This window comes from Dromaius novaehollandiae, chromosome 4 (genome assembly GCF_036370855.1).
Source record: "Dromaius novaehollandiae isolate bDroNov1 chromosome 4, bDroNov1.hap1, whole genome shotgun sequence".
NCBI lineage: Eukaryota > Metazoa > Chordata > Aves > Casuariiformes > Dromaiidae > Dromaius > Dromaius novaehollandiae.
The window spans coordinates 440,476-461,259 of record NC_088101.1 but is presented as its reverse complement, the minus strand read 5'-3'; the positions used below and the strand labels follow the sequence as shown (position 1 = coordinate 461,259).

The following is a 20,784-nucleotide window of genomic DNA, read 5'->3' as shown; positions in this document are numbered from 1 at the left end:
GGCAAGGCAATTAATAATCACGTTATTTGTAACACTGTAACCATACACACATTTTTAGAACATTACCATTGACAGTTACAGCAAATTGGTGTACTTGCAAAGTACAGAAGTTGAGAAATCTGGTCAGACTGGTTTCCAAAAGGAGAAGGAGATCTATGTGTAAGTGATAAACATTAAAATACTATTAAGATAACATTAGTACTGGAGTTTTCAAAGGAATTTAAAGGATCTTGTCATTTAAAACATCCAAATGAGGAAAACCAGACTGTACAAAAAAACCCTTTCCATGGAAGGAACCTAAAAGGACACTTATGTCAAATCCAGTTGTGGAATTATTCACAAAGGAAAGAACCTAGGTTCTCCTAGTAGCCTCAAGTAATCCAAAATGCTTTAATAGTTAAAAATGCAGTGCCTTTATTTTTACAACAGATGGATGTTAGTATGCTTTCTATTACAAAGCCAGTTTCAACTCCCTTCTCCCCAGCTCATCCAGGATGGAAACAGTCCATCCTAGAGTTAACGTAAGTTTCTTCCTTTAGCAGAAGTTTTTATTTACTGTTACGTTTTTTGCAGACATTACAGTCTTTGATGTGGGTCGCTTCTTTTAGGGTACAGATTCACTGCAGAATTATCTACATTCAAGCTGCCTGAAAGCTTCCCAACCACAAAATAATTGCTGTAGCCACTTCCGCGTGCTGCTGAGATTTCTTGGGGTGCACATGTGGGAATTTTGGAAAGCACTGGAGAACTAACAGCACTTGACTGCTGCAGCAGCTAATGAGTGGTGTAACTTGGCTTTTAACCTATAAATCTGATGAGGTAGCCACTGGAGCTAAGGGGGTTTGTGAATGGCTCAGACCTGACTAAGGTCAATGCTCAAGTTATAGCTCAAAGGAGTTTTTCACTGGGGAATGAGTTAACAGGGATAGACAACAGCTATGGCTGAACTACTTTTGGAAGCTGGACTTAAAGTGGAGATAGATTTTGCAGAGCCAAGTAGCTTGAGCTACTTGTATCCATACCTCTTGGAAGCACAAAGCATAGATGTGAGTCTGCTCTCCCATTTGCTCAGGCTTATCTGCCCAAAGAGCCATTTGGCTAAGTCCAGGCTACAGCCTGGAGCTGTTAATACAAGAGTATAGCTGTAGCCCAAGCATCCCCCTCAAAACTGGATAAACTATTCTGAGAGCAATGAAGACACATGGAGGCTGCAAGAGTGTGGTGCTTTGGGTAGAAACCTGAGGTTAAGCTTTTAGAACAACCTCTTTCAAATAAATCCATAACATTTACTCTATTACAGAGTTACTTCTGGATGTAGAAAATGACAGGTTGCAGGGCTAGACAATGAAGTTTGCCCTTAGGGACCAGAAATAGGGTGAGCAGACCTAGGGCCATTTGGGAAGCTTTGCAAGCACAGCTGACATTTCTGTAACTGCTAATGAACAACTCTTTCAAAAACACCAAGAAAATTATGCAATGAAGAAACTCTTCCACAAAGGCAAATTGCAAAAGAAGTTTTAAAAATGTGTTTCAGAAAACATTTTTGTTGAAAAAAATGTTTTTTTGTTGGAAAACAAATCAAATCTCCTTTGAAATTACTTAGAAACGTAAGCCTTATTGAAAGAAAGTTAGATATTGCAAGATACTTATGTGCTTTGGCAAATTTTACTCAGCAGCATTACGAAAGACAGAAAATCAGTGTAAGACTCCATTTTTGTACTTTCCTAACAGAAACTCCAGCATGAAAGGAAAAGCAGCCTAGGTCTTCATCAGACACTGAAAAATGACCTAAAGAGCTGACTGGAGACAAAAACATCACAGAGTATTATAACGGTGTTTTAAAGGCAAGCGTAAGGGTGCATACATTTTGCATGCATATTGGCAAGGACAGTAGAAACACACATTCAGTGCACATATCTATTTTGCGGACAGTGAATCTGAACCTCAGAATCTGCAATTGTTCACATCGCGCTTTTGGAGTAAGCCATAAAATCTCTGCATTTGTATCAATATTAATTTAATAATGCTGTTGGCTCGGATTCCGAAAACATACACATCGGAACACCTCTCTTCCCCCGAAGAGTTAAAAGCGTATGGTCCAGATCCTGCCCTGGGGTACTTGCAGCCTGACCCCAGCACCTGTACAAAGCCCCAGACTTCAATGGGAGGAACGCCAAATAAGCCGGCCTTTATGCCTGCTGGGAATGCCCCTGCAAGGAATGAAGGCAAGGGGGAGGGTCTGTCTGCATGGATCGGATTGCACAGCTCGAGTTTTGCTGAGAGGAGATTAAATTAAATACTGTACAGTTGCTTTGAAGCTGAACTCCCCTACCTTACTCGAAACCGTTTGGGGGACTGGTTTAATCTTGCAAGCTACTGACAATGGTTAGAAAGGAAAAAAAAAACTTTCAAAACCTGGGAAAGAAAACATGCAGAAACGAATGGCATACAAAAGCCTTTAGCCATCTGTGAGAGAAGCGTAATAATTTTCCACAACTTGAAACACATGAAGCAATCTGGGAGTATTGACACCAACTGGGCTCAGTTTAGCTGAAATTCCTGTTGGGATAAAGACTACAAGGGAATGGATCAGGGATGCTCGTTAGATACAGCATTTCAATATCTGACAAAGCTTTACGCTCCTTAAATGAATCCCGACGTAGTTTGAATTCTCCAATCGTTTTTGTTTCTAGGAAAAACAACATTTGCTTTCACTGTTTTCTGAAGTTTCCACTTTGCCAAGTGCTGAGTCTGCCCTCCTCTGTATGTCTGATGTGGGGTGCAGCAAAGCACGCTTTGAAGTTGATGAGATGAAAAAAAGAGAGGATTTTCTGTAACCTTCCAGTGATGTTAGTTCATTAAGTACTCCACTCCAGCTTAGAGAATTGAAGTTTATAAATCAGCTCAAATTAAACATTTCAGGCCCAGGATGACTTCTGAAATATTAATGTGTCAGGGCCATGTGACTACCCGAGCGAAGCATTAGGAGTTTGGATTCCTATTGTGTCTGCTCATTTAATATCTAAATTTATCATCAATATAAACAAGATAAGCTACTGTTCTTATGCTCTGCATTTTTAGGAACCTGCCATATCAAGTAAGTCCATGAATGGGCTTTGCAATAGGAACTGAATTTTTTTCTAGTTTTGAAACAAATCACTGTAGAGGCTTACGGTCCTAACTCTTGCTTAAGATACTTGAAATTTTAAGGGCAATTTGGATAATGCTTAACTAATCATCGAGCAAGTGCAAAGGCAGAACAAAGAGAAGATGAAGACATGGGAAATGCACCAATAAATTTTGCTTTCTTTTCCATAAACCGGACTAACGAGAGCAAAGCAAGAGAATTGGGCACCAAAAAATCCTTAGTTTCAAATCGCGTATTTTTCTGCTCGAGAATGTGCACCTTCTCCTCAGGCGGGTGATCATAAACGCCTCTGCGTGCAGGTTTCCATCCCCATCCGGCCCCTTTGCCCCTATGCGATTCTGTCAGGCCCCACATCGCCCCATCAGCTCCCCCCTCCCTGCCTGTGTCCCTATACCACCCTGTCAGGCCCTGTGCCCCATATCGGCTTATGACCCACCCCACCAGCCCCCCTGGCCCCATGTCACCCCAGGACCCACCCCACCAGCCCCACTTGCCCCATGTCACCTTATGACCCATCCCACCAGCCCCCCTGGCCCCATGTCACCCCAGGACCCACCCCACCAGCCCCACTTGCCCCATGTCACCTTATGACCCACTCCTGTCAGCCCCACTTGCCCCCTGTCACCCCAGGACCCACCCCAACAGCCCCCCATGAGTGCCCTCGCCCCCACGTCACCCCACCAGCCCCTACAACACCCCTGTCAGCTCCACATCGCCCCAGAGCCCCCCCCCGCCCCACACCACCCCGTTATCCCCCCTCTGACCCCGCCAGCCCCCATCAGCCCCCTATCACGCCCCGCTGTCCTCACGTCCCCCCTCGGTGCCAGCCCCCCCGCCCCCCTCAGCGCCACCCCCGTGACCCCGCGCGGCCCCGCCCCCGGCCCGGCCGCCCCCCGCCCCACGAGGCGCGCGCGCGGCGGGGGGCGGGGCGGGGCCGCGCGGCGCGGCGGGGGCGGGGGCGGGGCGGCGCCGCCGCTGCGCGCTGTGTGCTGGAATGCGCGGCGCCTCCAGCCGCGCCGCCGCCGCCGCCAGCAGCAGCAGCAGCAGCAGCAAGAGCCGCCGCCGCCGCCGCCGCCCGGCCCCGCCTCGCGCGCGCCCGGCCCCGCGCGCACCGCCCCGCGCCCCGCAGCAGCCGCGCGGCCGGGCGGCCCCGCGCCGCCGGTGAGTGCGGCGGGGCCCCGCGGCGGGCCGGGCCGCGGGGGGGGAGGGGGAAGCCGCGCAGCGCCTCGCCTCGCCTCGCCTCGCCTCGCCGCGCCGCGCCGCGCCGCGCCTCGCCGCGCCGGGCGAGAGGCGCTGTCCAGGGCTGATCTGCGGCCGGGGGCGGCCGGGCCCGGCGGGCCGGGCCGGGCCGCGGCGGGGGGGGGGATCAGCACCACGGCTAAGGAGCCGGGGCTGCCGCCTGCGCCGCGCCGGCCGCGGGGGCGCTCGCCGGGCCGCCGCCGCCGGAAGGCGATGCCGCCGCCGCCGGGCGGGTCGGGCCGGGCCGGGCCGGGCGCAGCCCCAGGCCGCGGGCCCGGGGCGCCGCTCGGCCTCCGCCGCCAGGCAGCGGGGGGGCGCCCGCCGTGACCTTGCCGGTACCGGGCCGCTCGCCCCCTCCCCTTTTCGCGCCGCGGGAGGGAAGGAGGAAGCCGAGCCCTCCCCTCGGGCCGGCGGCGGTGGCGGGCGGGCCCGGGGGCGGCGGCGCGGGGAGGGCCGCTTTGTGTGGGCAGGCAGAAAATGGCCGCATGCCTGGCTGCGAGGGAGGGCGGCGGCGGGGGCCCGGCCCGGCCCGGCCCGGCTCCCCCGCCGCCTCCCGGGGCGGATGTGCGGCGGCGGGGCGGCCCGGCCCCTTTCTGCTGGGGGGGGGCCCGGCGGCTCCCCTTGCGGCAGGGCCGCGGCCCGCGGCGGCACCGGGCCGCCAGGTCGGCCGCGGGAGCCCCTGCGGAGCCTGGCCCGGCGCTCGGGCCGCCCGAGGCCGCGCCAGCTCGTTGCACTGGTGGCAGCCCGGGAGCGGTGCGGGGGGAGGCCGGGCCTGGGCTCCGAGGGGGCGCCGGGGGCCATGCAGGGAGCCGGGGCTGTCACTGCCCCGTTAAGACTGGATATCACCTCTGCTAACGCAGGAAAGCATTTCCTCCCGGTGCCTGCTGAACCTTTTGATCTGCTTTCCTTTGCGTTCAGCAAAGAGGTTTAACTCTCTGGTGTCACCCGAAGTGCTCCTGGGACGATACAAAGCGGAGGAGGCCTTTTTTACAACTCAGGTGTTCATGGGCGCTCTTTTTCTCTTTCAACAGAATTGCTGCTATGGCGACTCAGGTGCTGGGGCAGTCCGGTGGGAGCAGCCTATTTCCTGGCAGTGCTAACATTGGTATGGCATTGTCTAACGACATGTATGACTTACATGACCTTTCTAAAGCTGAGCTGGCAGCTCCTCAGCTTATTATGTTGGCAAACGTGGCCTTGACGGGAGAAGTAAATGGCAACTGCTGTGACTACCTGGTTGGAGAAGAGAGGCAAATGGCTGAACTGACAACAGTGGGGGACAGCAACTTCTCAGACAGTGATGGAGAGGGTATGGAAGATACCCAAGCTGCGGAGAGTGACCGTGAGGTACCTGAAAACGTGGAATTAAGCTCTCTTGAGGTTCCTAGTGTGGACACCCAAGATCCGGTTGCTTGCCCCACTCCTGAGACTCCCAGTGTGGACAAAGATGTCCCATTGGAAGCACCAGGTACTCCAGAAAGCGCAGAGGACAAGTGTAAGAGCTTGAAGAGCAAGCCATTTCGTTGTAAGCCATGCCAGTATGAGGCAGAGTCCGAAGAGGAGTTTGTGCATCATATCAGGGTTCACAGCGCTAAGAAATTCTTTGTGGAAGAAAACGCAGAGAAGCAAGCCCAGGTCAAGGAGTCTGATTCCTGCAGCACAGAAGAGGTGGATTTCTCTAAGGGCCCGATCCGTTGTGATCGTTGTGGCTATAACACTAACAGATACGATCACTATCTGGCTCACTTAAAACACCACAACAAAGCAGGAGAAAATGAGAGAGTCTACAAGTGTACCATATGCACTTATACTACTGTCAGTGAATATCACTGGAAAAAACACCTAAGAAATCATTTTCCCAGGAAAGTCTATACTTGCTCACAATGCTCCTATTTTTCAGACAGGAAGAACAATTATATTCAACATATTCGAACTCACACGGGTAAGTCATTCATCTTTCTCTTTGGTTTGTTTGTTTTAAGCATGGTATGGGTACTGGGACACTGCGATGAATGGAGCAAACCAAGACTCTTCTATGTGCAAAGTTCATTGCACCCTGCCCAGGCTCTGTGCTCTCCTGTTGTGCTCGGTGCTACCACGTTACTGCCCTATGGAAGTGTGTGTTTGGTTTGAGCTCCACTCTGTAATCTTAGGGGCCTGGAGAAATCTCTCAAATGTCAGAGGCCCAAGATGAGATTGAGAGTGTTATACCCATCCTGTTCAGTAATTTTAAACAGCATCTTACAAAAGAGGGCATGACTGCATGTGCATGTGATGATTTTCAGGGTTTGCAACATGAAAGGCTGCACTGTAAAAACAAAATAAACAGGTTGACAAGAGGTGCCCAAATCACATAGGTGGCTTGGAAAATGGTACCTTAAGACTGAGCTGAAACTCGACTAAGCTGTAATTACAGAGGAGAAGGAGCTGATACACACACATGAAAAGAACCCCCTCCCATCTACCAAGTCAGAGTAAAGGTTGAACGGTGTTCGTAACGAATGAATTCCCCTTAACCTATATGGGTTTTTTTTTTCCCTATATGGGAAAAACCTCATTTTTCTAAGGCCTACATCACTGCAGTAGCCATCACTGCAGTAGCCAAAAGTAGCCAAAAAGCCAAAAGTAGCCAAAGTAGATGCATACTTCTGTTGGCCTATAGGAAGCCCCCAAGTGGGACTTTGGCCTGATTTCCTGTCTTCTCCTAATGTTGGTCTGTAATCTCAAGAAAAAGTGTGGGGCCCCTTTCTATTCTGATTAAATGTGAGTGGGGAATTTGTAGCCATGTTTCCTCTTGGGGCAATGAGGTATACTTGTTTTACCTCCTTGTTTCCTTTCATGAAGGAGGGGTGACAGCTGGTACCTCTTTTTCACAGTTTCTCAGCAGCTTTAATTTCCACCTTGTTGAGGTTTTCTGCAAGGACAGACTTGCTGACTATCTTTTAGTCTTCTGACCACGAGTACTCCCGGCTCTGTCCTGCGTACTGTGGGCTGTGCTAGCTGAGCAAAACACTGGAGAATTGCTCCTTTTGAAGTTATGCTTTGTCACACCACTGACATGAGTGTTTTTGAGGCTTCAGCTTAGTCCTCTGCAGCTGTTTCGAAGGGGAGGGCTGGACTCTGGAGACCTCTGGGCTGGGACTGAGCTGTAGTATGGTGAAGGAGTTCCGTGTTGCAGCAGCATGCTTGGTGTCTGCTTTGCTAGGGGTTTGGGGAGGTGGGTCTGTTTGGGTTTTTAATATGTTAAAACATATTTTTCTCTTTGTAGTAGCCATGTGCTTTTTTTAGAGGACACCATCAGCTTAAAAATCAATGGTGTCTTAAATATTTTTCCTAAAAAACAAAAAACCAAAAACCTCAACAAAGATTTTTTAAGAGATGCTAGAAAATGATGTGTTTTATCTTGCAGTTGGTTTTTTTCTTTGTGTATGCCTTTGGTAAGTCAATAGGAAGAGAGCAGGTAAAAATGACAGAATAGCATGAGAAAACTTTTATTGTCCCAGGAGCTCAAGACCAAGTATGAGCCCATGCGGTGGTGCCTGTCTGTTTTACATTTGTCTCGACTTCAAATTCATTCCCACTTGTGTCTGGATGTAATATTAGGTTCCCACACTCTCTAAAAGCTCTCCTGGAGTTTTACGTGTTAGGGGAACCAACCCTGAAAGCGTGATTGCTGAGGAAGTGCTCCGTTATCACCGCTTGTGGAATAGGCAGTGCAGGGCAATAGCCGCAACTGCAAAGCTGCACAGAGAAATCAGTGAGCGAAACGGTATCCAGGACCAGGCTTATTTCCCAGAGTCCCAGCCCTGGCAGAGGGCTCCTTGCAGTTGGGAGTTGCTAGGTGTTTTGAACTGACAAGTGCTTGTTGCATTTTTTTCCACAATCCATTTATATCAGCGAACCATATTTATTTAAAAAAAAAAAAAAAAAAAGAGAGAGACACAGAGAGAGATCAAGTGTGTTAAACTATGTAGAATGCTATCCAGTTCCTCTTTTCTCCTTTAAATATAGTGGTGAAGTTTAGGTTTCTGGTTCTTTGGCCATGTCTTTAATTATTTTAATTAAACTGAAATGAGTGATTATGAGATTTCAGCACTTTTTTGTCCTCAAGTAGTTGCTTTCTTTGCTAGCTCTTAACTTGTTAGTTAATTTGTTAGTTAAGAGCTAGCAAAGAAAGATCTTTCAGTCAGTTCTTGCTTGATAAAAACCTCTCAAATATGTTAATAGACTCATTTGGGAATGTGCCTTCTTTCCAATAACGCTGATTTTGTGGGGGAGGGTCTTAAAGCTAAAGAAGAGTATTTGAAGAACAAATAAGCTACTGGCAAGTATGTTTACCTACCAGGCTAAACAGTTTCTGCTGGTACTAGTGCATAATTCTTTTGCCTTAAAAATGCCAGCAGGTATTTAATGGTCAAGTGTTTGTAGGATGTTAACATAGCAGTACTGAAATTAAAAAAAAAAAAAAAAAAAAAAAAAAAAAACCTCTGGCCAATAGCGAAATACCTTTGGATTATAGTTTTCTCACTTAAAACTTAAGGAAGATAACTCTTAAAAAAAAAAAAAAAAGTGAGTGATGCACACTTGTTCTTTATTTTCTTCATATTTTATGGGTTCATATTGCTAAAGAGAAAATTGTTTTGCTCTTCACCTGTATTTTTCTGTGTTGGAAAATGCCTCCTCGCAGGTGAATGGACTGTGCTGTGTTTGAAGCATCCAGTTTTCTGAAAAACTGACTCTGCAGAGAGTGCTGTTTTGCAAGATCAGATGCTGCTGCTAAAAGGCAGACCCTGTTTTCTCTCTGTATCCTCGGACTTGCTGATTCAGCTCACTAAAAAGGCAGAAAATAATTCCTTTCTTGCTCCCTGGGTTGGTTTTCTGCTGGTTAGTGAGCTGAATCGATTTAGCGAGGACCTGTACGAATGCCAGAGCATGTGGTCAGGAGCAGGGAAGGGGACTGTGAGCTATTACCGTGCATGGTGGGAGACCGTGTTTGTCCTCTGCGTGCTCAGGGACCATGGGAAGGCAGGCAAAGGTTATCCACTTGCTTACTGCTCACATCCATGTCAGAAAGCAGGTGCCGGTAAGTCTGCAAGATCCCCTGCAGCTTGTGGCATTACTCAAAGGGCAGCCTCTGTTGGCAAATACGGGGGATCTTGGGCAGAGGGTTGGTTTAGAGACCCTGAGCGTAGTCACAAGCCTCGAGAGGTGGCTGTAGATGTTTGGGGTGCTCCCTTCCTCGGCTGATGGGGTGGAAAGGCCCCTGTGGATAGGGCACAGAACATCTTGGACTTGATTGCACTCATTAGGCATGTTAGACCAAGTTTTGACCTGATTTACTCCCATCACTTATCCACGCTGCTGATCCTGGACCTGTACTTAGTGTAAGGCAGTGTCATATTGTCCTTCCCCCCCGCCGCCCATCTTTTACTAGTTAAAAACAATTTCTAGAAAACTTAAGACTAATTGAAAATCATCTGCAGGGCCATATAAATAAGGTACCAATTTCAGGGAGTCCTAGTCCTCAGTGCCTAGTCTTGAAGCATCGTTTTTTATTTTGGTCTGTCATGCGAGCTCTCTCCTGCTTACAACTGTGCTGGAAGTTTCACAGAAGCAGTTTTGTTTCAAGGAGACACAGCTTTTTGATAGCATTAGAAGAAAAGCTTTAATGAAGAGATGATCTTAAATCTGTTTGCTGACATCAGTCTGCCTGTTCATTTCCATAGAGTTAAGTGTCTGCTTTAGCTTTTGCTAGGCTGGGGCTTGTTCTTTAGTGGCTTGTGGAAAGTTTTTTCTGGTGGTTTGTTTGCATATACTGAGCTCGTAAAATTACAATAAAAATCCTGTGGGGAGTAGCGTTTCATAAAACAACCCTTACAGTGTAGTCATACATTTAATTCTCAAGTGGCAATAAAATACATTTTAAATTAGTTGCGTTCATCATACTTTAAATCAAGAAGGTTTTGTTATTGTATAGAAAGTATCTAAAAGAATGCCATTTCTGTATTCTTAAAGTTGTAGGTAACGTTAAAGATATGAAATGTCAGGTACTGGGAAGAAGGCATGACTGAATATTCAAGGACCTTTGGCCACATTTTTTCAGATTGTAAAGAGTCATTTAAAAACACAGCCAGTTCTTTATAACAAAAGGCCTACCTCTCCCTTGTACATGACTTTTATTCTGTGTATGGCACCAATCTCCTGTCTCCTTTTAACTGGTAAGGGGTTATGGTTGTTAGGGGGAATATTCCTTTGAGCTACTGATCTAATCAAGAGTGATAGTCTAAATGAATTGATGGGAGGAAGAAATGTGGGATTACCCTGCGTTACAAAGACTTTAGTCCTGCTGCTAGATTGGCAAATGCTTGCAGTTGAGCCTCACTTCTTACACTGGCAGATGCCAGGCTTTTGCTGACATCCAGGTCTCAGTGATTTGGAGAGCATGTTGGTTGTATGCTTCGACTGATGTAGCAAAATGCTGCAGTGCATTTCTGACCCTGACTTGAATAAATATTACAAATGAGAACTTTTCTTTTCCCTTCCCAGCTTCGCTTCCATCCCCTGTTGGGTGTATCCACAGTAGACTAAAAAGTGTTTTTGCAACTGTAGTAGAGACAAGGCAGCCTAGATCTCTCAGATGTGTTAGCAGTTTGGGGTAAACACCCCTGGGACTTATCTGGACCTGCCTAACAGATGTTAATTCTATAACTGTCTGCCTTTATTTGGGGCTTGTCTTCACTTGAAAAGGGTTTTGAAGTATCATCCTACTGATAGTTACTAGCTATCAGTTTTCCTTGTGGAAACCTACTTTATGACAGGTTAGTTAGTTTCCATGAATTCTCCAGACACAATAACTCTGCAGGCAAAAGTATCGGAGTCTTCAAAATGTTGCTGCTACTCTTGAGCTTTTGCTGGCAGCATAGTTTCTCTGAGAAGGGCGTCATGTTTTTCCATACCCCAGGCTATTTTCACTCTGCCAATAAAACTTCGGAAGTGTAGTCCCACCCTCTATCTGTGCTTGTATTCTGGCAAATGCAAGTTTGATCTGAAGGGGTGGTTGCTTCTCTCTTCCCCCCCCCCCCCCCATCTGAATTCAATATAGAGGTTTCAGGTAAGGTGTTACATAAGGCAAGAACGTACTGGGTTTCCTATGGGTGCATATCTCTTGTGTCTCTTCTGAGTGCTGGCAGAAGTACCCTGGTGAAGTCAGCTCTGGTGGCTTAGGACTTCCCAAAAGTGGTTGTCCTCACCACTCTTTTGCCCAAGGTTACTGTCTGATTCCAGCTGGACCTGGGACATGGATATGTGGACATGCCTCTCACATGCTCTGCCCCTTCGCTGTCCTCATTTATAAGACATGACATGTTGCACTGGTCCAGCTAAGGCACATGCTTCTCACTGTGGTCTTTTGCTGAGAGACAGTGTGCCCTCCGTCTCAGAAATGCAGCTTGGGAATCTGGTGAGGATCTGTGATGGCCTCACGTAAATAGCTTGGTCCCGAAAGATGAGACTCAGCTGTATTTTGGTAACTGATTTGCTGTTTGTTTTACAGGAGAGCGACCCTATCAATGTGCTATGTGTCCCTACTCCAGCTCTCAGAAGACCCATTTAACCAGGCACATGCGCACTCACTCAGGTTGGTATGGTGCAGCAGCAGCATGACTTGGGAAAGGGGGGTGTTTCAAGGCAAACGGCTCATCACATTTGGCCTGAGCTTCAGCTCCTGTTGTTACAGTTAGGTTGTCGTTACCTGCCTTGAGCTTTACCACAAGTTGAAAGTGGGGCTGCAGAGCAGCAAGTCTTTCATCATAGAGGTTGGAGATGGGTGCTGTGTTAGATCATTAAATGAGACAGTTTTCCTCAGATATCGTTTTAGTCTTACTGACAGGCTTTCTTCCCTTAGTGAAAAGGTTTGAGAAGTGGACGGAAGAGGCTACAGAAATGCTAAGTGTTGGTTAATACAAGTGATAATGGAGGAGTATATCTCTTTCTTTCCCTTTGCTTTCCAAGATGTATTCTGAGGTTCAGAGGCTACTTTAGTCCTCACCATGTCCTACATGCAGGTATAACATTGTGATGATGTAGAAGCAGATCCTTGCCTTCTGTCTGCTGCCATAACTCACTGCAAATCAATGAAGCTGGGAAAATTTTGAGCAGCTGAGAATCTCTTCTGAAACATCTGCAGTCTCAACTCATCTAGAGGCTCTGAGGAAACCCTTAGCTTTTGCTTAGTATGACAAAAAGAAGCAAAATAGGATCTGCTTATGGCGAGGAGACACAAAGGAGGAATGAGCAGACTCAGAGAGTGGTTACACTTGATTCAGTCTAGTGGGACTAAAAGCCGGTTTAGCAATTTTTACTAGCCTTTATTTCCCATCACTGATCATAAAGCTCTGCCTGTGGTATTACAACCATGTCCTGTGACTTTTTTATTACTATTATTATTTTTTTGAATGAAATAAGAGCTGTTATGGCATAGGAGCAGTGGGCAGAAGTACATCTGTGCCTCATGAACCCCCTAGGAAAGCCTCAGGTAGATCTCAGTCCATGCTCTTGTTTTGCTAGAGGCTGGATTGACCAGACCTAGGTGAATTCCTATTCCTAGCAGACAGTGGTGAAAACCTCCCAAACAGTAATTGTTTCAATTTCAATAGTTGAGGCTTTTAATTGAAATTAGAAGACAATTTTAACTGTTGTGGAGTGGGGGTTTGGACCCATTAAAAATAGCCAGCTCTAAAATGACATGCCAATATTTTGGTTTGAGAACTTTCAAATGAAACATTCTGTCTTCAGAAATAAAAAATCACTTTTGGCTGAACCTCTGAGCTAAATGTGAAATTGCAAATGATTTGGTGTACCCCGAGCTTCGGTTCTTAGTTTAGAAACTGTTTCCGGAACATCCTCTTCTCTGCTTGTCTGTGCAGAGGAATCTAAAATCTGCAGGAGATGAGGAGTGTGATTGCTCCTGGATTCGAACATCTGGGAGGGAGGGTGGGCATGAGCCTTGTTGACAAAAGTGGGAGTGCACATGGGACTCTTGCTCTCCAGGGTGTTTTATTACCAGCTCTCATAACTCCTATTGCCCATTTTGCCCCATTGCCAAGGCAGCTGAACCTCTTCTGTGGCAATTTCTGTGCAACTTCTAGACTCCTGCAGTTCACAACCTGGTCTTTTAAAGCAAACTGGTGCTGCTTTCAGCTTTCTTGAAGTGTCAGGCTGTGAACTGCAGTAGTTTAGAGACTTCACAGCTGCTTCACAGCTGCAGCTGTCGTCTTAGCCATCCTGGTGCACATGATCTCTGCTTGTGCAGCAAGAACCCTGGATTTAGTAGAGGTGGTGAGCACAAACCTTTCATGTACAACCTTTGAGTTATCCTGTTACAATGTGGTCTTAGCAACTACCTCTGAGCATTTTGTACAGTTGGAATAGCTTGTTCAAGTGTACGTAATGGGAGATGCTGTTCTTGTCCTTCCTCTAAGTAACGTGGAGCTGATCCATGAAGTGTAGGTGATAGAGGTTCTTCCCTGGGAGAGGGGTATGGTACCTACTCCAGTGTAGCCCTCAAGGGTTAAACTTGTGGTAAGGGGATGAGAAATAGAGGAGAAAGGAAGGAAGATAGGCTGAAGATGATGGGCAACCAGCACAATCCTGCATTAAATAATAAAGAGATGCTGCAGGCAAAAGTGGAACAATCTAGATTCTTAAACAAGTACCTCTCTCCCTTTGCCATGGGGGCAACACAGCCTGTTACGGAGTCTGTGAGGGCACTGGATCAGCTGTGTTGCTAACGCACGAGCCAACGCCACAATCGAAGTCACCTCACCTTCATCGCAGACTGCTCTGGTCTCCCAAATCATGGGCTGCAGAGGAGCATCATGAGCATGGGCAGTGTCGAGGCAGCAGGATGCGAGAATGGGAGAACTGCCACTGTACCACAGGCAGAAGGGGCTGGAGGAGCGGGGGGGGTTTGCAGTGTACCTAGGAAGTGGCATGCACTTGTTCTGCAGATCAATTCTGAGAGACTGGTTTAGAATTCAAGAGCATCCCAAATTCCTCAGCTGAATTTGCACATGCACAGATGTTTTCAAAGTACTTTTGAACTTAAATTATTGCACTAAAACTGTATTTACTTTGATTCTTAAATGGAAAGCTGGTTCTGCTGCAGCAGCATATGCTGAGCAGACCACTTCCAGGAATGCTTCTGCAAGAGTCATTGCAAAAATGTAAATGCATATTTCAGTAGCAACATGATGGCTTTGGACTGGATGCGGTTGGCTTGCCAAGAGCAGCCTGCAGCCAACACACCACATGCTTAATACACCGTAACATTTGAAATGAAAAACTCAGAGAACTGAATTATCAGAGGTAAAGACCAGCTGAGTGGTGTATGTTTTTTCACATGCTTTGTTTTTTGCTAGCTTATTTTCCCTCATTTCCTTTTCAATGCAAACATGAAGTATGCTAAATTTGTGTAAAGTTGGACTTTTTTGAAACGTGTGTGAAACTGCTATTCATCAAATGTTAATTTCCATTTTTCTACAATGCATTCAATGGACCAGTTGGGTATGGATTCCATTTGCTAATATTACTGTAGAGAGATCTCTGCCGGTATGTATGCATAGCCAGAACTTGTGACGTTGTTACTGCTTGTTTGGTTGTGGATCCCCTTCCTCCCAACCCTTGCCCCTTCTCTTTTTTTTGTATATTTTTTGTTGTGTCTTGTGAACGTGTTTGTGATTTGTGGATTCCTCATATTGACTTTATTTATTTAATTTTAAAGGCGCATGGAGAAGTTTTTCTTTTTTGTTTTTTTTCCTCTCTGTATCTGTATTGGTGGGAAGTAATTTTTTTTCCTCTGTGCTGAATAATCACCAGCGTTCCCTTCCACCCTTCTTTCCACAGGTGAGAAGCCATTCAAATGTGATCAGTGCAGCTATGTGGCCTCCAACCAGCATGAAGTAACTCGTCACGCAAGGCAGGTTCACAACGGGCCAAAGCCTCTGACTTGCCCACACTGTGACTACAAAACAGCCGACCGCAGCAACTTCAAAAAGCACGTTGAGCTCCACGTCAATCCACGCCAGTTCCTCTGTCCTGTTTGTGATTACGCAGCGTCTAAAAAATGTAACCTGCAGTATCACATCAAATCCAGGCATCCCGATTGTTCTGACATCACCATGGACGTTTCAAAAGTGAAGCTACGGACTAAAAAGAGTGAAGCTGACTTTTCCGACAGCATTAACGACAAAGCAGAGAAGGAACAAACGAAAGGGGATTCGGCTGCAAAGAAAACTGAGAAAACAGTGAAAGTGGAGAAAAAAGAGAATTTGTCAAAGGAAAAGAAGCCAACGAGCAATGTTTGTGCAGGCCAGGTAACAACCAGGAGTCGGAAATCGGCTTCAGAAAACAAGGAGGTGGATATTAAAACTGAGAAAAATATTGAGAAACTGTGTAAAACAAAGAAGACCAAAAGAAAGGCAGAGGCTGAAGTAACTTCCTCAAAGGAAGAGCCTGCAAATGACACCCCAGCAGTAACAAAAAAGAAAAAGAAAGTGGAAACTAAACCCAGAGATTGCCAGGAAGCTCAAAAGACTGACGTTGTACCAGAGGAGGAGCCTAAAAAGCAAAATTCTTGCCTTAAGAAAAACAGAAAAAAGAAAGCTTTGAAAAATAAGCACAGTAAGAAAAACAGTAAATTTGATCAGGAGAAGATCGAGGAAGAGGAGAACCCAGGGGAGTGTCCCCTCACAGAAGAGGATGAACGCAGGAAGCCTGACAGTCAGGGCAGTAACCAGGAGAAGGAGCAAGACCCTGCTGACAGGGCAGCACTGGACAACATCGGTGGTCATGCTCCTAGCGGGGAGAGCTCCGATCCCAACGGAGGCCGTATGCAGGACCCGGCACAGCTTTGCTTGCCACGTCGAGATGCAAACATGGAGGCCGAGGAAAAAGACCAAGAAATACCTGCTGCAACAGAAGAGAACAAAGACGCTATTAGTGAAAAAGAGGAGGAGAGAGAGGCAGAAAAAGGGCAAGACACGTGCTCTGAGGAAACTCCCGATGCAGTGTCTTCTGAACAAAGCTTGGATTTGCCCATGGATGTGTTACCAAATCTGGCACCTGAGATGGAGCTGGAGGAAACCTGCGGGGCAGAAACTGTGAGTAACCCAGACCCGGTGGACCTCACTAAGACGCACCTGCCAGCGATGGAGCCGATGGGAGATGCCGTGCCAGCAGCTGTGCCCCCAGAAGGGTGTATGCAGAGCCATAAAGCAGCTCTGGACTTGCCATCTCCAGATAACACAGCAGTGAACGAATCTCAGGAAATGGATGAGGACGAGGGTATCCACAGCCATGAGGGCAGCGACATAAGTGACAACATATCAGAAGGAAGTGACGATTCAGGGTTAAACGGTGCTCGCTCCGTTCAAGAGGAAACGAGTCCAAAGGCGTCGCAGGTAGCTGGAGGTGCCGCAGCGGCCAGGGAGAACTATGTGTGCATTTTTTGTGACCGCTCGTTTAAAAAGGAAGGTGAATACAGCAAGCACCTCAATCGTCATTTAGTCAATGTGTATTATCTGGAGAAGGCGACAAAGGGGCAGGAGTAGAAATAGCTGTGGTTTGGGGGCACATTTATCTTCTTTTGTAAGATCTTATACAGCTTATGTACAGATACTGTAGATTTTTTTTTTAAGCACGGTTTGCTTTAATTTGCTTTTTTTTTTTTTTGAGTTGAAAATATTTTTGCCAACTTTTTGTGTAATGGTGAACTCAGCTATTGGATCTCTTTATTAGAGAAGGCAGGTAGGGTATATGAGGCTGTGTCCTGTGAAATCAGTGTAAGCTTCTAGTCTATTAGCTTATGCAATTACTTTATAAATTGAGCTTTAGGAACCAGACTGTAGCTACCCATACACAAGTGAGGCATTTATAGTACCATTGGCATTAGTTGCTTTTTGTTCTAGCAGCCAATTCTTTCTCTCTTTCTTTTTCTCTTTTTAGTTGTTAATATGTCTTGGTGTTAGAGGTGTTAAACTACTCAATGGTTTTTCTACCAGGAAGATAGCTTCTATTACACAAAAGAGCACTTTGTAAAACAAATCAAAGTTGGCTAGCAATGAACATAACTGTTTAAGATAATTATAATTGTGAACGTACATTTCAGATCCCCTAAGCATGAATGGTGAGCCAAAATCTGGGAGCAGTCCTTCCAACTTTTGATTGGAGAACCTCTATCTTGATTAATATCTTAATAACCATGATGTGTAATTGGCTTTGTTGTGGGGGAGCAAGTTTGTTATTTTCTACTTTTTTTTTTTTGATTGTGCTTTAAGAGCTTAAAATATTGCACATTATGTTTTTGATTTTTACCTATGCAGTTTAATCCTTTAGGAATAGCGCTTGTGCAGTACATGTACACTTTATATATGCATGTTTGGTTTTGTTTGTGTAAGCTTTTATTTTTATTTTGAAACATTCAGATTCGTTGCTTACCATGGGCCAGTTTTCTGTGATACTCTTTACTACAGGTTTTCTTGTTTTCATGGGGTATTATTAGCTGTGCATGAAATTGCTGAAATTATGAACTGTTTGGTTATGTATTTTTGACTAGCTTTAAAATTGTATAGTTCTTGGGTAAAAGGATACCAATGCAAGTTCAAAACACTATTTTGAATTGTAGTCGTGACATTTTCATAGGTTTTATGCCATGGAAATGCCACTTGTGATATTTTTAATATGTATACAGACTTTTAATTATAATTTATAATTTGGGATCATCAGAAAGCAAAATACTCACTCTCAGTGGAAATGGTATGCAGATTCTGCAAGTCTAGATGATTTCTTTCCCCTTTTCATTTCAGTGGTGGACAGCAGTCAAACTTCATGAGCTTAAAAAAAAATAGTAGCACTGATGTAAGTATGGTTCATCAATATCTAACATCTCACGCACCCAAAAAAAAAAAAAAAAAAAAGATAAACCAACTGGTAAGCAACAAACCTGGCATTAAGAACTGTAGGAATTCCTGCTCCTTATTCATTCAAGTTGCAGTTGGTAGGATCATCTTGCTTCCCTGCAGACAGAGAAACACATAACTAGTCAGACTGTGACTTCAGGTCTACATGCAAGAAACATCCTACCAGGAGTTTCTAATTCTGACCAGATTTCTCTTCTGGCATACGGAAACATAAGAGGGTTTGCATGCCTTCTGCTTGTAGGCCAGCCAGTGGTAGAACACAATCAAAATCCAAACCAGCAGGGAGAAAGCAAACCCCTCCAGTCCCACCAGTGCTGCAGAAGACTTTCTTTAGGTCCTTTCCAGTTGGATCAGTGGGGGCAGCTTCTCCTGTTGTCAGCTCCAAAGAAGCAAATTTGGAGGCAGGTATCTTCTGGAGATCTTACGGAGTTGAGGAACTCGGTCAGTATTTGCCAAAGCACTTGATGGCAAGTACTCGCAAAGTAAGCAAGCTCTGGAATAAACTCCGTTCTTCTCTGCCTGACCCCGCACGATCCTTCCCTCCAAACAGACCCTCTGCCTTGAATGAATAGAGAACAATAATACTACATTGCTTCTGCTTTTGGGAGAGATTGGTAATAGGAGGCCAAAGATTCGAGAGGGAGGATGTCCCTCATGGCAGAAATAAACTGTATAATGTATAGTGAGTTTTTGTTTGCTTAGATAGTGTTCAGTCCTTACCTTGGCTGCGACAATCATTGTCAACTGAAGATCAAGTTGCAACTATATTTATGTTGAACGTTAAGAAAATAAATCTAGTTAAATTGTTTTTCTAAACAACCAGTTGTAATAGTTATAGATGTATTTTTTTTTCTTGATAATAAGTGTGTTTCCTTTATATACAAGCGTTGCCACTCTTTGTGAGCGATGAGAGCAGATGCTGGGAATTCCGGTATTGTGTAGAGGTTTTATAGCTCCCTTCATATCCTTGCAAAGAGCCTTTTACCATCTTGCGAGAGACTTCAAGGACTTTAGCTATATTCAGATAAACTTGTGGACTGGCCTGGCTATTTTTGTTTGTTTGTTTTTAAATGGAAGTACGGTGTTGATTGATTGACTTTAAAGCTCTCTCTGCGAGATTAAAAACAAAGGTATGGTTCTCTGAGATACGCTGCTGTGCATTTCTGTGAAGTGGTCAAGGCCTTAATGCTTGATCTGACAAGAACTCCTTGAGGAGGACAGTGCTTCTGTTCAGCAGTGTTTCTTACCACAAGGTTAGAAGCTGAAAATAAATTACTGAAATATTAAGAAGAAGAAAAGTCGATCTTTTCAATTTGAAACCCCACCAGCAACGTCCTGAAATACCCAGTACTGGTGCCTAACTGTGTTGGAATTCTCCGTTTTGCTTTTTAAAAGAACTAAAGACCAAGATTTGGGAGTATGTTAAGGTAAGGCAGCAAATATGTCATGTGTCCCTAACAAACAATGTTAGACATTGCTAATACTGAATATCTGACCTAGGATTTACAGGTTAGGTAACCCACCATGGATGGTGATTCCTTTAAACAGTGATTCCCCCCACCCCCCCAAATATTTTTAAATTATTTCGTGTAGGTTTTGCCATTACTAGCCTTTTCCCTGTTTCTTGGCAGCAACACCCGTACCAGCGTTCGATCTCGAGTATGTGGTTGGAAGGATTAGCACAGCGATACCCCCACACTGCCAGTCCTCTGGTGAGCAAGGTGGTGTTTCAGGCTTTTGCCTGTATGGATCTATACACTCAAAGTATCTGCCCTGAGAAATGATCTAGATATGGGTAGCTAGGCATTTGTAATTCATTGTATCGTAATTGCTATTTCTGGATTTTGATTATCTAGGCTGGAATTTTAGGCATTTAAAAAGGAATATTTAACAACTGACAGGCCAGTTAGGATCTTGTGATGTCATTGATTTCAACAGATTTAATGTAGCTTAAAAGTATTAACCAAATTCAAGAGCCTTCTTGAATGGTGGTTGTGTAGATATGTGACTTGCATACAATATTAACAGAATCCAAATAGCTAATGGAATTGTTTTATGTATATATATATTTTCCTCTAAAATTACACTAGCTAACAAACCTTTGTAAGCTGGCATGGAAACATGTTTATGATGTTTGGTTGCACCATGTTTGATGCTTTTACAGTGCAATACTTGTATTCTCTGAATTAAACCAAAGGTAATTTTTTTTTCATGCTCTTTCTCTACTGTAGTGCATGACAGTCTTTTCTACATTTGTAATAGATGTAAAACAAGCCAGAACATACATCCTGTTTTTACCTAAAACATGTATAAGTCTTTTGTCCAAAATGTAGTGTAAAGTTAAACTAAATTGCATTATATTAACCCTTACAAGTGTATTTTCCTAAGCATAGTTATGATTAAATAAACTTTATTAAGGAA

At 45.2% G+C, this 20,784-nt stretch overlaps 1 protein-coding gene across 1 annotated transcript; it reads left to right on the top strand.

The window, feature by feature from the left end:
* The first annotated feature begins 4,103 nt into the window (after positions 1 to 4,103).
* REST (RE1 silencing transcription factor) lies at positions 4,104 to 20,784 on the top strand. Its single transcript, XM_064510207.1, has 4 exons — positions 4,104 to 4,309; positions 5,419 to 6,329; positions 11,940 to 12,023; positions 15,290 to 20,784. The coding sequence occupies exons 1-4, from the start codon at positions 4,143 to 4,145 to the stop codon at positions 16,993 to 16,995; spliced, it is 2,868 nt and encodes a 955-aa protein (XP_064366277.1). The 5' UTR covers positions 4,104 to 4,142; the 3' UTR covers positions 16,996 to 20,784.

Excerpts from the sequence above, each read along its gene's own strand:
- REST (XM_064510207.1), top strand. The coding sequence starts at position 4,143 with ATGCGCGGCGCCTCCAGCCGCGCCGCCGCCGCCGCCAGCAGCAGCAGC. Across the intron at positions 4,310-5,418 it reads CGGGCGGCCCCGCGCCGCCG|AATTGCTGCTATGGCGACTC; the intron begins GTGAGTGCGGCG and ends CTCTTTCAACAG. Across the intron at positions 6,330-11,939 it reads ACATATTCGAACTCACACGG|GAGAGCGACCCTATCAATGT; the intron begins GTAAGTCATTCA and ends TTTGTTTTACAG.